Genomic DNA, 15,010 nt, shown 5'->3' on the forward strand with positions numbered 1-15,010 from the left:
AGTGTCCGGCAGCCTCGCCTCTGTCAGTGCGCCCCAGGGTGGCTGTGGCTACAATGTAGCTTGCCATCACCAGTGTGTGTGAATGGGTGGATGACTGGATATGTAAAGCACTTTGGGGTCCTTAGGGACTAGTAAAGCGCTATATAAATACAGGCCATTTACCATTTACCATTTAAAATAAAACATGTCTTAAATGAAAATAAGTAAACTGTCATGTTTATTGCTGCCATAAAAAAAAGTTAAACACATTTGGACAGTGAAGGAATGTCAGGAAAAAACCTTTTTTGTAACAAAATATCGATTTCTGCTGTCCCTGTATCGATACATTATTAGCAAACAAAATATCACGATACTACACAGTATCGATTTTTCCCCCCACCTCTACTTCATAAGCTGACAAACAGGAGTGCTACAGTATGCTTCATAGTTACTAAACAGACTGAAGCATTTCCTGTAATTTTTTTGTGGCCTGACCTTTGAACTCCTTACTGTTTATCTCCTCGTTGACCTTTGACCAGCAGCATGTAATATGTATTTTTTTACAGGTTATTTTTTACAGTTTCATTGCTTTGTTTTCTACCTTGCAGCCTAATGTAAGAGCCTGTAAATTCATGCCACAGATTACAGTAGTTGTGATGTAGTTTGTGAACCAGAAGTATAGAAACAATGCGTCCTCTATAGTAATGTCAAGAAACGGAGAGGAGACACAAATGAGGGCACGCCTAAAGAAAAGCATGACCTTTCCATTAGAGCTGTTTAAATAAATGTAAATCGTGTTTTTAACTGATACATTTCCATCTTCTATTCCAGGTCCATTATCCAGATGTGGAAAGAGTGGAATGGCTGAATAAGGTATATACACCTCTTTCTTTTTTTCTTTATATTATATTTAAATAAATTTTTGTGCTTAGACACCTACTCGCACACCGCCTTACATCCTCAACAGTAGTCTGCCAGCTAGCAGAGGCAGACAGGCAGGGTTTATAAATAGGATCTGAATCTGGAGCTCTGAGAGACCCTGACCCAGTGCTTCCACCTCCCCAGAGAGAGACACGGAGGTGGGGAGAGCGTGAAGGAGAGAGATGCAAAGTGAACTAGAGAGGGAGAGAGAGTGAGTCTTAACATCAGAAGAGCACCACTTACTGTAAATGTGTACAGGTCCTTCCAGTAAAAAGGTAATGGATGAAGATGAGCAGGAAAATATCTTTTTAACATCTGTTTATGGGAACACAGAAAATCATTTGAAAGGCAAATAAAAAACAGAGGTATTCTCCTCTAAAGCAAAGAAATGGCCATAACTTACCTGTAACATGGCAATCAATAGTTCTGATTATCACCATACAGATGGGCCCTTTCATAGGAGGATGGAGTGAGGGACAGCCAGGGCTTTGGTGGCTTACTCTTTATTGGATTCAAATGTCTTCTAAAGTATTGCTAAATGTTTCAATAAATGTTAAATTAGGATATAAAAAAATAATTTCTTACTTCATTTATTTAGTAAATGTACTGTAAATGTCACTTCATTTATTAAATGTGATGGTCACCAGTGAATGTATGTGATGGATAATTACTCCCTCATTTCCCTCAGATTAGGATTTTGACATGTAGCTGCGTTGCTCAGCTCAGGCAGATTAGATGATTTTACATTTTTCGCACCCAAACACAGAAGTGAGGAGCGTGCTCCTGTACAGAAGCCTGAAAAGTCATGTCGTCCGCTGCCAACAGATATCGCTCAGTTCATTGCTTCTTCATCTGGATCAAATAGGTCATAATGAGCAGAACTTCACCTGCCATAACATCAGACCTCTGTGAACCTTTAATGCTCCTGGTCACTGTAATCAAAGGACGGTTTATAGCAGTTCATAGTGTTCACCTGAGGGCACAGAGCATTTTTACACTTTTAGAGGATTTTACAGGGAAGTTTGCACTCATAATATGACTCATTCATTTCTGTGGTAGTGAAATTTCTGAGTGTGGCTTAGTGAATGGATGTTAAAGCAACAATCTGGTAACTTCTTAAGGCATCCGTAACGTTAGTGTGTATGCTTATTAATGCTGACATATTCAGTGTGTTTTGTTATGTGACAGGAGACTCGGTTACACTTGGACTCAAAATGCTCGTAATAATTAGAAGTGTCGTGCAAAGTTTGAGTGCATTATTTCTCTCGCTGTGATTGCACAAGGAATTTTTGCGAGGTGATATTATTTTAATGCGTCAGCAGCAGCAACTGAAGGTCAGGTGAAGGAGCAGCTGAGAGTAATTGCAGGGTGGTTTCTTTTATCCCGTGGACTATAAAAATGACCTCGTTTGGCAAAGGTGTTGGTAACACAACACTGATGATAAGAAATACAGCTGTAAGACATATTTTTGATTGATGTTTACCTGCAATGGCTCTGAGGGTATAATATTATACAGTGTGATGTAATATGATGTAATGTGAAGCAATACGTTTTATTGCCCGTCAGGGGGATTTCAGATTGGGCACAAATGGTGCAAATAGCTGCACATGTAGTTACAGAAACACAGGAGTCTTGGTAACAGCTTCTCAATTGCAGTAGTAAGTATAGACAATCTAAAGTATGACAAACACAGTGACAGTTTAAAGTACACCGATCTCTGCATTGTTTGTCATTTGAACTAAATTGGTATAGTGCAACAAACACACAAGCGTTTGCAGAGAGATGCCAGGTAATTGTTTTTCACCAGGTCTGCTGTAAAACATGAGGCTTGTCCAGCAGCTGCATGCATCAGTGCTCAGTGACTGACTTCAGGCTGTGGGCTGAAGGATTTTGGGCTGTGGGATTTGGATGTCTTGTATCTGTCTAATTCTTTCTCCCACATGATTTTTCTCTTTTCCCTTCCTCAGACGGTGAAGCAGATGTGGCCGTTTATCTGCCAGTTTGTGGAGAAGCTGTTCAGAGAGACCATCGAGCCGGCGGTGAAGGGCGCCAACCCTCATCTCAGCACCTTCTGCTTCACCAAGATTGACATGGGCGACAAGGTGACAAGATAAGAACACAGTGTTGTGAATGCACTCCAAAAGGCCATGGCAGGACACTTCTGTAATCTGGGTTATTCGTACTAATACACCAGCTAGCACTTTGTTTTATAGGCTTTTATTGCCTGTAGAATAACACTTTTATTTTTAGATGTTAGCTTTGTGGGAAATCCTGGAGAATTAGTGTCATGGACGTTTTAGGCAGCACCATCTGTCACAGTGTACGTGTTCAGATCTTTTATCGCATGTTTCTATTTGTGACTCCTTCGTTGACTCGCATGAACTGATTTAATCAGAACTGGAAAGTTTCTTCGCCACGCACCCAGATTTACCTCACACGTAGAATTATGCAGAGCTAGTAAACATTAAATAAAGCTTTTACTGCAGGTCTGATTTCCGTTTTGTCATGTCCTCTGTTTTTTTTCTGCAGCCGCTGAGAGTGAATGGAGTGAAAGTTTACACAGAAAATGTGGACAAGAGGCAGGTTATCATGGACCTGCAGATCAGGTAGACCGCTCAGATTCATTCATTGTTGAATTTACTTGACTTTGCCAGTGATGTAATCTTAATTGCACTTGTTTCTTTCAAATTATGACTTCTTATGTACAAATCTTAGCGTCAGGCTGTCGTTTAAAACCTATAGTTTGTTTAATTTGGTCTGAATCAGTTGATGAGTTTTTAAACTCAAGTGGTTTAGTTTGTTGTCACACAGAGAAAACTCGTTACTTCAGTAAATGTTTATTAAAGTGCTCATTTTGTGCGCTTCCTTTTTCTCAGGATCATAATTGGTAATAATTGTCAGTTGTATTACCTGATTGGAACATTTTCACGCACTCGTTTTTTGAGCCCATGCAGAAATGCTCACTGACACATCAAATGTAGATTAAGTCACCGTCAAATTAGTCAAATAGATTTGGATGGTGGAGGTACAGCACTCTCATCGGTTTGTGTGTAAACTTGTCCTTTAAAATCTGAATAAATGCATGATGAGTTTTTTATTTTTATCTTCATATGAATACACACATGAATCCCCTTCTACGTTCTTCTCACCCTTCCTTTCAGTTTTGTCGGGAATACAGAAATTGACGTGGACATCAAAAAGTACTACTGCAGGGCTGGAATCAAAAGTATACAGGTACGAATCCAAGATAGATGCAACATGTTAAGGTCAGTAGTTGTATGGCTATTTATCCCATATAAAGACATGAAAAATACAAAGTCCGTTGTCACAACACTTTCTGCTACAAATGGTAAATGGCCTGTATTTATATAGCGCTTTACTAGTCCCTAAGGACCCCAAAGCGCTTTACATATCCAGTCATCCACACATTCACACACTGGTGATGGCAAGCTACATTGTAGCCACAGCCACCCTGGGGCGCACTGACAGAGGCGAGACTGCCGGACACTGGCGCCACCGGACCCTCTGACCACCACCAGTAGGCAACGGGTGAAGTGTCTTGCCCAAGGACACAACGGCCAAGACTGTCCAAGCCGGGGCTCGAACCAGCAACCTTCCGATTACAAGGCGAACTCCCAACTCTTGAGCCACGATCACCCCAAACAACGAGTCCCTCCATCTTCTGCTTTTCCAGTTCAGGGCCCAGTAGGAGTATAGATAACCAGTGTAGATGATCAACAAACAGTCACACCTACAGCCTGTTTACTATAACCAGTGACCCTAACATGCGTGTCTTTGGACTGTGAAAAGAATGCCAGAATACCCGGAGCGAACTCATGCGGACAAGGGGAGAACGTGCAAATTCCACAAAGAAAGGCTGGTGGATTTAAACTCCGTGGTGTAAGGTGACAGTGCTAACCTCCACACTGCTGTACCCAAAACTACAAGTCCATTAATTCAATAGTCTGAAAACTGAAAGTGCAAAAACTGAGACAGGAAATCAGTGATGTTATTTATTTTATTAAGACCTCCTGCATGAGTCATCACCGTTCCCTTGGAGTCCAATGACGACTCATCCAGTAACTTTGGGCGGATGGCCGTTCCTGGGAAGGTTCACCACTGTTCTGTGTTTTGTCCATTTGTGGTTAATGGTTCTCACTGTGGATTTCTGGAGTCTCAGAGCCTTAGAAATTTTTTTTATTTTTTACATAGTAAATTTTAGGTGCCAGGAACAAATGAATGTCTGGAAATTCTCCCTAATAAATAAAGTGGCTGATTTAATGGACATAAAGTTGTTATTCAAGTTTGATCCTTGAAATAGTCCTAGTGGTAGCAGAAGTAGTAACAGTTTCTAAAAAAACCAAATGAATGAAAAACTTAAAGACACACACTGTACCCCAGCGGTGACTTCTACATTAAGTACTGACCTCTGCTGAGAAAGTTAATTGCATCATGTGTTTACACAGAACTGATAACGAGACGTTATCCACTCAGCTGTTGGCACAGGATCAGACCATATTTGCTGACCAGAGATCAGAGTGGGAGAGAAGACCCAAAGATTTACAGAGAGAAATGGCTACGTGTACGAAGCCCAGTCGATGTTTTCCTTTTGTGTTTGGCTCAGATTGTAGAGCTTCAGTCCCCGACGGTGTGTCAGCGTTTCATAGGCTGCTGAAGATATAAGTAGTTTAAATGGAGAAGATGTGAACTGGGAGCTTATCATGCTTCATGAGTCATTCGGGTTTACTCTCCTCCACTCGCTGGCTGTCGACTTATTTTTTTCTTTTCTTTTTTGCTGTCACATCTTTTATTTAAAAAGGTATCTTCTTCGTCCCAGCGGGCCTCTGATGGAGCATTATCAGCTGCACATGACTTCTAAAGCATCCTCCTTCAGGGAGAAATGAGCTGCAGGACGGAAAGTGGTATAAACAAGAGGCTATCTGCAGTCTTTCCGCTGCACGTCCGTTTCGATGTGCAAAATGCTGGTATTTGATTACTCAGAGCAAGCTACAACCAAATTTGGTGCTACAGACGGCCAGTCTGCATGTCTGAGGTTTGAGTCACTGCAGCCTCTGAGAAACCTGCATCCAAAATAAAGAAACATTCACTTAACTGTGAAGTTTGTGTTGCAGACTTTCTTCATTCTCAGGGCCTCAAAATTAGGATTACAGTAGGCTTAATGATTACAGTATATGTGAGTCTGTTAGTACAGCCGATCTAGTTATATTTTGTGTTCTTGCAGGAAGTGGGAAATAAACTCGCTGGTTCTTTTTCCCTCTTTCACCAACCGTGTATTTTGAGCTGCTGTTCCACTGTTCTGTGTGGATAACATTACATACACTCAACCACCACCCACGCCTCGCGGATGAACACAACAGAAATCTGAATAGACTCTGTATATATGGTAAAAAAAAACTATATAGAGACATTATTCCTCAGTATTTTACAGATTTTTGACTCACAGTCTGAAATAATTGCTGCTCGTTCAACAAGAATTGTCAGAATTTAATCAAATTTGTCTCTTAATGGGTCGTTGCCCAATTTGTGTTCACTGTGCATTTTTACCACAGTATTGATCCGATTCTACTCAAACTAATGGGTCCTCACACAATATTCATTGTTGCTGGTGGATTTTGGTCATTATTTCTCGTAATGCAGCAAAACGGTAACAAGAAAACATCACTTTCTCTCTACTTTAAACATTACAGCAACCTGTGATGGATTGTGGGCTGTGAGTGGGGGGAAAAAAAGTCAAATTGAATGCAAAACACAAACAGGAGAAGAAAGACCGTCTCCTGACTGACAATCCTGTGACTTATTATCCCACCCATCCATTCACCTAAGCTGGACTTTGTAGATCAACAGAATCATGTTTTAGGGCTCATCGATGTAACCTAGACCTGGGGGTCATCACAGGCTAAAAAACAAAAGACTCATTTGTGATGTTTCTTTCTTTTTCTCTGTTCAGCTTCATGGAGTGATGAGAGTGGTGATGGAGCCGCTGCTGGGGGACATCCCTCTGATCGGAGCCCTTTCTGTCTTTTTCCTCAAGAAACCTGTGAGTACTTTAACTTTTGGCAGCCTCTAAAATGCTTTCAGGTTTTGTTGTTTCCATTATGTTTCCTGGTCAGATTTTTACATTAACGAGTCCCCAAATGCTTTGTTTTCGTTGCGCCTTGATCTGCATTGCAAAAAAGGGAAATATCAAGCTTTTTACATGAAAACACACGCAAACTTTGAGCTAATAACTTGCAGAGTTCTAGCATACCAGCACCAGCTGTTATCACTGAGATCTTATTGGTTTTCTTTGCCTGATGGTGGTCCTGCTGGTACTGTGCACTCTGCCACCTACCACAGCGCTTTTCTCTTCAGTCTTCTTGAAGGCAGCCTAACTCAAGCCCTCCTTTATCAGTGCATTCCTTCTCTTTGACTGCTGCCTTCCTTCCTGTGCTTCAACACGGTCCCTCTTCTAGATTCAGTCTTTGATGGTGGCACTCAGAGGAAAAATATTTGCTATCATAATCTTCAAATAGAAATGTGAAATTGCCCCTGTCTCAATAAACATACATCTTCAGTCTGAAATTAGTAGGAGGCGGCTTTTGTGGAGTTTTGAACTAAACGCTGAAGCTTGTGGTTCAGATGTGAACCAGGAAGAAGTCAGGGCGGTTACAAGTGATTTTATCTCTCTCTGCTGTCAAACAAGGTGTGGAGAGCTCAGGCAGATCTTTGCTGACATGGAACATACATCAAACAATAAAGAGTTTCAGATGAGGCCAGAAAATGAAATCAAATTTTTGATTTTCATAGATGTTTTTGTGCAGAATTAGAATAAGACTGTTCAAGTCTGTCAGATCATTTATGTCATCTGCATATGTGTGAAGTGCCCTGACAGGGTCCCTCTTCTAATCTTTTACTACAAAGGATCTAACAAAAAAGGAGCGACTGCTGACACATTTATTATGACATTGTGACATCAGCGTTGTCTCTTGTAAAATGTATTTGTAGGACTTCAACTTAGAAACTGGCTTTTCTAATAATTTACTACAGAGATGTCCTAGGGCAAGGAGCCAAACACTGATACGCAGTGTTCACTTCAAGCATATAAGGTCAGATCCTGTCTGTCAGGAAGCTTTTTACCTCTTAAGGCATTTTAATCATTTTCCTTTTCGGGAGGTTTTAAAAATCCTTCCTGATTGAGTTGTATTGTACTTCCGGATGTAATGAGTGTAGTAATGTGTAACGTGTGAATTTACACAGTGCAGTTTTGTAAGTCAAAGCAACAGATCACTCGCCAAATTTGTCCTCTGCTCTGTAGTGTCGTTTATCCTCATTGATTATTTTGCTATAAATTGCCCAGTTCCAGAGATGACGCCTGCCCTCTTTTGATGATCATGGAGCTTGATGACATTCACCAATCTGGTGCAACAATTGTATTTAACGAGGAAAAAAAACAAACAAATCCTCAACAGCTGTGTCTCTTTCCAAGAAATAGTGACCTGATTATTCAAATAAGCTGTTCTGTGTAAGAACTATTGTTTTTCTACAAGCTAGCTATATGCATGCTGCTTTGATTAGCAGATGTCGACAGTAGAAAAATGGTTTCCTCCAGCGTGTGGTGGGTTTCAAGTTTCACCAATAGTTAAAATTTAGGAGGAAATATTTCCCACCTGTAATAATCATTAACAATGAAAATATGAAAGAAATAATGAGAGAATCTGAAAATCCCGCCCACTGTGCAGGTTTTCTCTTCTCTCTCTGTCTCAGGCACCGCTCACCTGAAGCACAGGTTTGCATCTGCGCATGTAACGCAATGATTGATTGTTAATTTTGACCCGAACTAAAAGTGAGGCAGCCCGGGAGTTTGTTTTTTTTTCCCATAATCCTGTTTTTTGATATAGCAAAATATTAAGTAAGTTCATATTAATGGCAGATTTTATAAATAAATCTTCACAGATTCTGACAGATTTGTCTACATTTGAAAGACATCTAATAAAGGCCCGTGATTGGCCGGTGCCTCGTGTCATAGGGTAGATTTCTGTTGCTTTGTTGCGAATCAGAAAATTGCAATAAATACCTTTAATTAATATGTATTTCCTGGAATCGTTAGTTAAACCGCTGAGTAGTAGCAGCAAAGAACTTTCTTGGCTTGTTAAAAATGTCTGTCAGTTGTGCTTCCAGACTCAGACTAGCAGCATTGCTTCCACAGCTATAGATGGTATATTGGTGTTATCATTACACCTGGTCGATAACAACCCTCACACTGACGGTTACCTGCTGCTGTACTGCCACAAATAAACCAACTCGTCACACCGAGCGTGACGTTGCTGATATTTCTTCACTGTTGTTGTTTCTCCTTCCCGTTCCTCCCTGTGTGCCACAGTTGCGTTGTGACAGGTTGCTTGGCTCCAGGCGTGACAGCTGTGTTCTGACAATGCCGCTAATCAGGAAACTGAGCATTGGTGTCAGTTAGTATCAACCACCAGCCACCTCTTTGTTTTGGTTTATTCTGGTGTGTCTCGTGCCTTTGATTTCATCAGGGGCAAGTTTGAGGCTTCGTGTCGGTTTAAATGTTTGTATTCATCGCACGACGCTGCACAGGGCAGGGTTTGTGCATTAGTCGGTGCACCACTTTTATCCAGTGTTGTATTATCAGGTCAATATATATGCATAATAGAAACATCCAAAACATCATCAATGTTCAGATAATAAAGCAGACTTTATTAGTATTGTCACAGATTTAGCATCTGACATTGTGAGCAGGTTGACTGCAGTTGTATAAAGTAATTGTTTTATAACAGAAAACATATTTTAATATAACTTGATTGAAACTGGCTTCCAAGGGAAGGTTATTAACAGAATTGATCAGTTTTCTTTGTATAATTTTTTTTTTCTTTTATTGCAATGAAACATAAATATAAAACTTCCAGGAACTGCTCGCCAGCTTAAAAGTGCAGCAGACATTTCAGTAACTGTAACAACGAATACAGTAACTGTAACATATCATTTAGCATGCACTTCATAGTAGCTACAGCAACATTACTGAATGCCTAAACCCAACCAAACGACAAAGAAAGTGTAGAGAAGTTGTAAACTTTAAAATGTAAAAATGTACTATTGTGGGATATTATATGGACGTCGGTCAGCATCGGTAAATCAAGCCAAAAAAGGTCATCCGTCACATGTGAATATGGTGAGAACAGGAGTGGGAGTGCGTTTGACGGCTACAGTTATATTTAAGTGATGTTTTTGCCTGAGCCACATGCTGTCCAAAGTGACATCAGACCTGTCCAGCGTAACTCTAAGGGCTGGTTTTACATGTTTTACACATGTAGATCGGTCAAACCATCCAAACAGGTCCTCGAGTGACGCAGCGCTTTGACACAGCAGTTTTAAATAGCAGCCACTCTGACTTTGGCTGTCCTGACATAACAGGACAAAAGATTGTGGTGGTTTCGGTGAAGTCATAAATCATGATACCCGGCAGTATTTCTATTTATCTGCTATGAACGGTTTGCTTCTACAGCAGCCAGCAGACGTTTTTACTTTGAATGAATCAGATTTACAGTACTGGGCTCTGTTGAGCACAAGGATAAATCGCTGATGTGTTTCTCTGCTAAGAGAATGTAAATGTGCTATAAAGTGTGGGTAGTGGGCGACGTTTAATAATTCAAAAATGGTCCAATAACCGAGGATGGGCGGTATTTTAGCGCAGGCACAGACTTTTTGATGGGCGGAGCAATGCAATCATGCACGGACGGACTTGCATGTTTAGAATTTAAACGTTTTGTTTGAAGGGAATATTTTACCTTCTTTTTTGTTTGTTTCAGTATTAAAATAGCTACTTTTGGATTCTTTATTTATCTAATTGACATGCGCCAAATTGCAAAAAAGACTCAGCATTACCTCAGAGATTTATCTTTTATGTTCACTGGAAGAGACATTTTGATTTTTAACTTACTTTTTGTTTAATTTTGTATTTGTTGTTTGGTCGAGTGTGTAAGACACAGAAACACTGGAACAGGCTGTAAACACGGTTGTAGTGGAAAAAGGAAACCAGTTTCTCTTTGTTTCCCTCCCCACCATTGTGGTTTTTGTATTTAAATAAAATCTTTTTGTTTTTTTCTGAACTGCCTTTCTTTCTTTCTGTTATGAGTTTGAGTGCATGTATTGCTGCTGCATTTGGGTGCAGTCTGAGGAGGGTGCATTGGTTCGCAGCTGGAAGTGGGTGCCATTAAAACAGCACTATTAATTTTTTCCATTGATTCCCTCTCTTAGCTTCAACCAGCATTATTAGCAAACTTACTCATTGGCAAATAAATAAATAAATCACCCTTTAAAACAATCGTCGAAAGGCTCAGCCTGTCATCAATAGTGGATATATTCGTCCAATCGCCCAACCTTAGTAGTGAGTGATGCCGCCTGAAACTGAGTGACGCTGTATTCTTCATCTTCTTTTTTTCTATACCCGAAATAACAGCTTAGCAGTGTCCACACAGTAAGTTGTGGTTAGTAAGACACCATCTTACGATCAGATGAAAGTAAGGGCAGCTCTTTCTCACACTTCACACAAACACCTCACTGAAGAAACCTGAAGAAACGTTTACTTTTTCAGTCCGAAGCTGATACCGTGGTTTTGGGTGTTTGTCAACATAAAGTATCTGATCCGAAACCAGTGTGAGAACAATAAGCTGTATCTCTCATTTTAAAGAAGAGGAGGGGAATATTTCCTGTCTCTGTAATGCTGTGTCTGTCTGTAATCATCCATCTATAAATTCGTTCCACCTGCCCAATCTGACCTGTGCAGGGTGTACCCAGAGTGGAGATTAGGTCATCTGTAATCAGATTTAACTTGTTTAAAATGAAAAGTAAACACAGAAATGCTTTCAACAACTATATTTACTGAATAGCAGTGAACAAAAAACAATTGGAACATGATAAATGCAATAAAGAAAACATATAATTTGAATTCACTTGAATTATTTGTGCTAATTTTTTTTCTCTGTCTGTGGACCTCACATTGGCTTTTGACACTGTTTCCACCACATCCTCCTTGAAAGTCTTAAACATTGGGTTGGTGTATCTGGAACTGCCTTAGAGTGGTTCTCCTCATATCTACATCACCGTTAAATCCTCTATCAGGGATTTAGGTGTCACTTTTGACTCGACTCTTACATTGGACGGGCACGTGAATTCTCTGGTTCGGTCCTGTTTTTATCATTTAAGGAATGTGGCTAAGCTAAGCCCTGTTTTATCTCTGAACTGGAGATTGCTGTACATGCATTTATTTCCTCACGCTTGGACTATTGTAACTCTTTGTTTATGCGTCTAAGCAAAGGTTCTCTGGATCGTCTGCGGGTTGTGCAAAACGCTGCAGCTAGGCTTTTGACAAAATCCTCTAAGTGTTCACATGTGACACCATTGCTATCTCAGCTACACTGGCTTCCTGTTGAATTTGGAGTCCATTTGAAGTTCCTGGTCTTGACTTACAGAGCTGTGCACGGACTGGCACCAGCCTACATCTCTGATCTGATACAGCCCGATGTCCCCAGCAGGTCCCTGAGGTCATCTGATCAGGGCTTACTTGCTATAAAACAGACTAAGATGAGAACTAAGGGTGACAGAGCTTTTGCCACTGTGGCCCCGAGACTGTGGAACCGTAAGAACTGTGGACTCAGTAGTTGTTTTAAAAAAACAACTCAAAACTCACCTTTTTAAAACTGTTTTTCATAAAATTTGTGCCTGTTTTGTATTGTCTGTTTTACCTTTTATTATTTTTTTATCTTATGTTCATCACTTTGTGACTCTGTCTAGAAAGGTGCTATATAAATAAAAACAATTTTTTCAAATTTATTTTATGTTGGTGTGAGTCTCTGCATTGCTGACATTTATGGTAGCACAAGTTTCTTTTTCTCTATTTTCAGTTTCACTCAGAGAAACTGAAAATACTTCCACTGTTCATGTGGAGTGGAGCAGAAAGGAGGCCGATGTAATGAAGATACTTTTTATTGAGTCTATGGCAACTGATGATATTAATGCAAAACAACCTGTTCGATGGGTGTCGAGGCCAAAATAGCAAAGAAAAGAGAGAGAGAGAGATGAAGGGAGAAGCCAATGGGAATCGACTGTAGTCAACATAAATTTCTGCAAACACGCTAAACACATGGATAGCACATCAAGCATGAAACACCTTTAAACTGCAGATGCACAGAAACAAATGAAAGCATTTCAGTATTCAGTCCAGATTTTGTGCATTCATAAAAAACGATAAACGAGTAACCTTACACCTACACTACGCTGTAGGTTTCACTCAGAGTGAAACCTACAGCCTGATGCCTGCATAGAAACCCACAAATAGCAGTTGGATGACACTCAAATCAGTTGTGGTGTGAAAATGAATTCTAATGAAATAACCTCCTCAGCCAGTGCAGAGAGCAGTTTTGCATGTTTGCAGACTGTGTTTATACTTTGCTTTTCAAAATAAAATAAAAAAACACTTCTGAATCTTTTGCTCTTTTTTTGTGATTTCATTCATTTCTAATGTGTTCTTTGAAATCCCCCAGCTGCTTCGATGCTCTTCCTGTGCCAGCCTGGCAGAGCATTGTTGTGGTCCACCATGTTCTACATAGAGCTAACTAGGCCACAGAAAGACATGCGTTGCTGTTAATCATTTGTCTCTTATGGTAATGACTCTGAAAAGACGCACACCTTTGAAGTCTTATTAGGTGTATAATTTGATTTTTATCCATTTATTGTTTAAATCAGTTTTACGTTTGTAAAGCGTAGTTTTGTTGCTTTTATTATGACTCATTTCCTGTTATGTGTACATATATCTTACTCTGTGCTAGAACTTTGCCAGTTTCTCACGTCAGTTTTCCCTCATTGCTACTCAGTCTGCTTCTGATGTAATGATGTTAGCCAACATTTCACATTTGAATCCTCTTTTATAATCGTCTTCACAGTTTCCTTATCTCACAGATACTGACCCACTCCTGCAGACGCACTCTTCTCCCCTGACACTAAAATATTATTGCTTTTGTTAAAAGTAGCATGTAATGATTTCCTAATAAGAGTCTGTGCAATGCAGTGCAGTCGTGTGATAGTGAACACTAACTATCAGTGAGCTGATTGTCGTCCCGAAAAACTGAGGACAGAGACTGGTCCTTGTTACTCTCTGAAAAATCAGGTTTCTAGATCAGTGGTTTCCAAATGATGTGCCTGGATTCAGTTCCACGTGTGCGATGGGATTTTGTAACTGCTAGGTCTCTGAGGTCAGCTGATCAATGTTTGTTTGTGGTACCCAGGTCCAGACTAAGAACTAAAAGAGGCTTGCTTTGGAGGTTGTGGGTCCGAGTTGTTGAACTTGCATCTGTCGGACTTGTTCAGACACTGTTGATACCTTTAAGAAGAAACTCATGATCCACCTGTTCAGGTCTCCTTTATGTCATTTTATCTGTTTATTCCATTTTAATTGAAAGCGTTACACAGATACATTTTAAAGCACAGCAGTTGTAAATTCATGGATTCATTTACTGTTTGTATTTTTTTTCATGATGGTTGGATCAGAGTCCTCCTGGTGGTAGACGGCAAACAATTTTGGCCTTAATGATTCAAAGTGTTGGCATAAATTTTTTTGTAGGGTATCGCATCCAAATCATTATCTGGTATTAAAGAGACCAAAGTGTGTCATCAAGTATTTCCATCACAGCTGCTCCACCTCTACCTGTCGAGTCTTGGGCTGTCCAGTTGTGGTAAGCCTGCGCTCGCTGTAGCCTTAGATGGATTTTCTTGGATGACGGGTTAAACTCTAACGTATCTTCTGCTCTTTTATTCCATCCATCTTGACGTCTGATGTTGCAGTGAGAGGACCTTTTCCTTTTTATCGAGGTTTTCATTAGTAATTATATCTTGACACCCTCAACTCAAACCAACCATCATAGCATAGCAACAGATTTATTTCAATCTTTCTGACTAACGCTGACTTGTATGACCTGCTGCATGATTTGAGGATTAGATCATTACATGAATAAGCAGGCGAGTGAGTGCACACACACACACTGGCTTCATACTACTTTACTTGGGCGTGTCAGGAATGTGGGGTTAGAATCAAAGT

General features: G+C 40.1%; 1 protein-coding gene across 5 annotated transcripts in view; it reads left to right on the forward strand.

The window, feature by feature from the left end:
• The window catches only part of esyt2a (extended synaptotagmin-like protein 2a), a 52,845-nt gene that overhangs the window by 16,316 nt on the left and 21,519 nt on the right, over positions 1 to 15,010 (forward strand). For all 5 annotated transcript variants that reach the window (XM_085254013.1, XM_085254015.1, XM_085254016.1 and 2 more), the window contains exons 3-7: positions 811 to 852; positions 2,868 to 3,002; positions 3,430 to 3,506; positions 4,062 to 4,134; positions 6,869 to 6,958. In XM_085254013.1, coding sequence (XP_085110139.1) covers positions 811 to 852; positions 2,868 to 3,002; positions 3,430 to 3,506; positions 4,062 to 4,134; positions 6,869 to 6,958 — 417 coding nt within the window. The remainder of the gene's footprint in view (positions 1 to 810; positions 853 to 2,867; positions 3,003 to 3,429; positions 3,507 to 4,061; positions 4,135 to 6,868; positions 6,959 to 15,010) is intronic.

The sequence above is a fragment of the Mchenga conophoros genome, linkage group LG18 (genome assembly GCF_057382185.1).
Source record: "Mchenga conophoros isolate Kocher_MC1m ecotype Shallow Benthic linkage group LG18, M_conophoros_male_GT1.1, whole genome shotgun sequence".
In the NCBI taxonomy this organism is placed as follows: Eukaryota; Metazoa; Chordata; class Actinopteri; order Cichliformes; family Cichlidae; genus Mchenga; species Mchenga conophoros.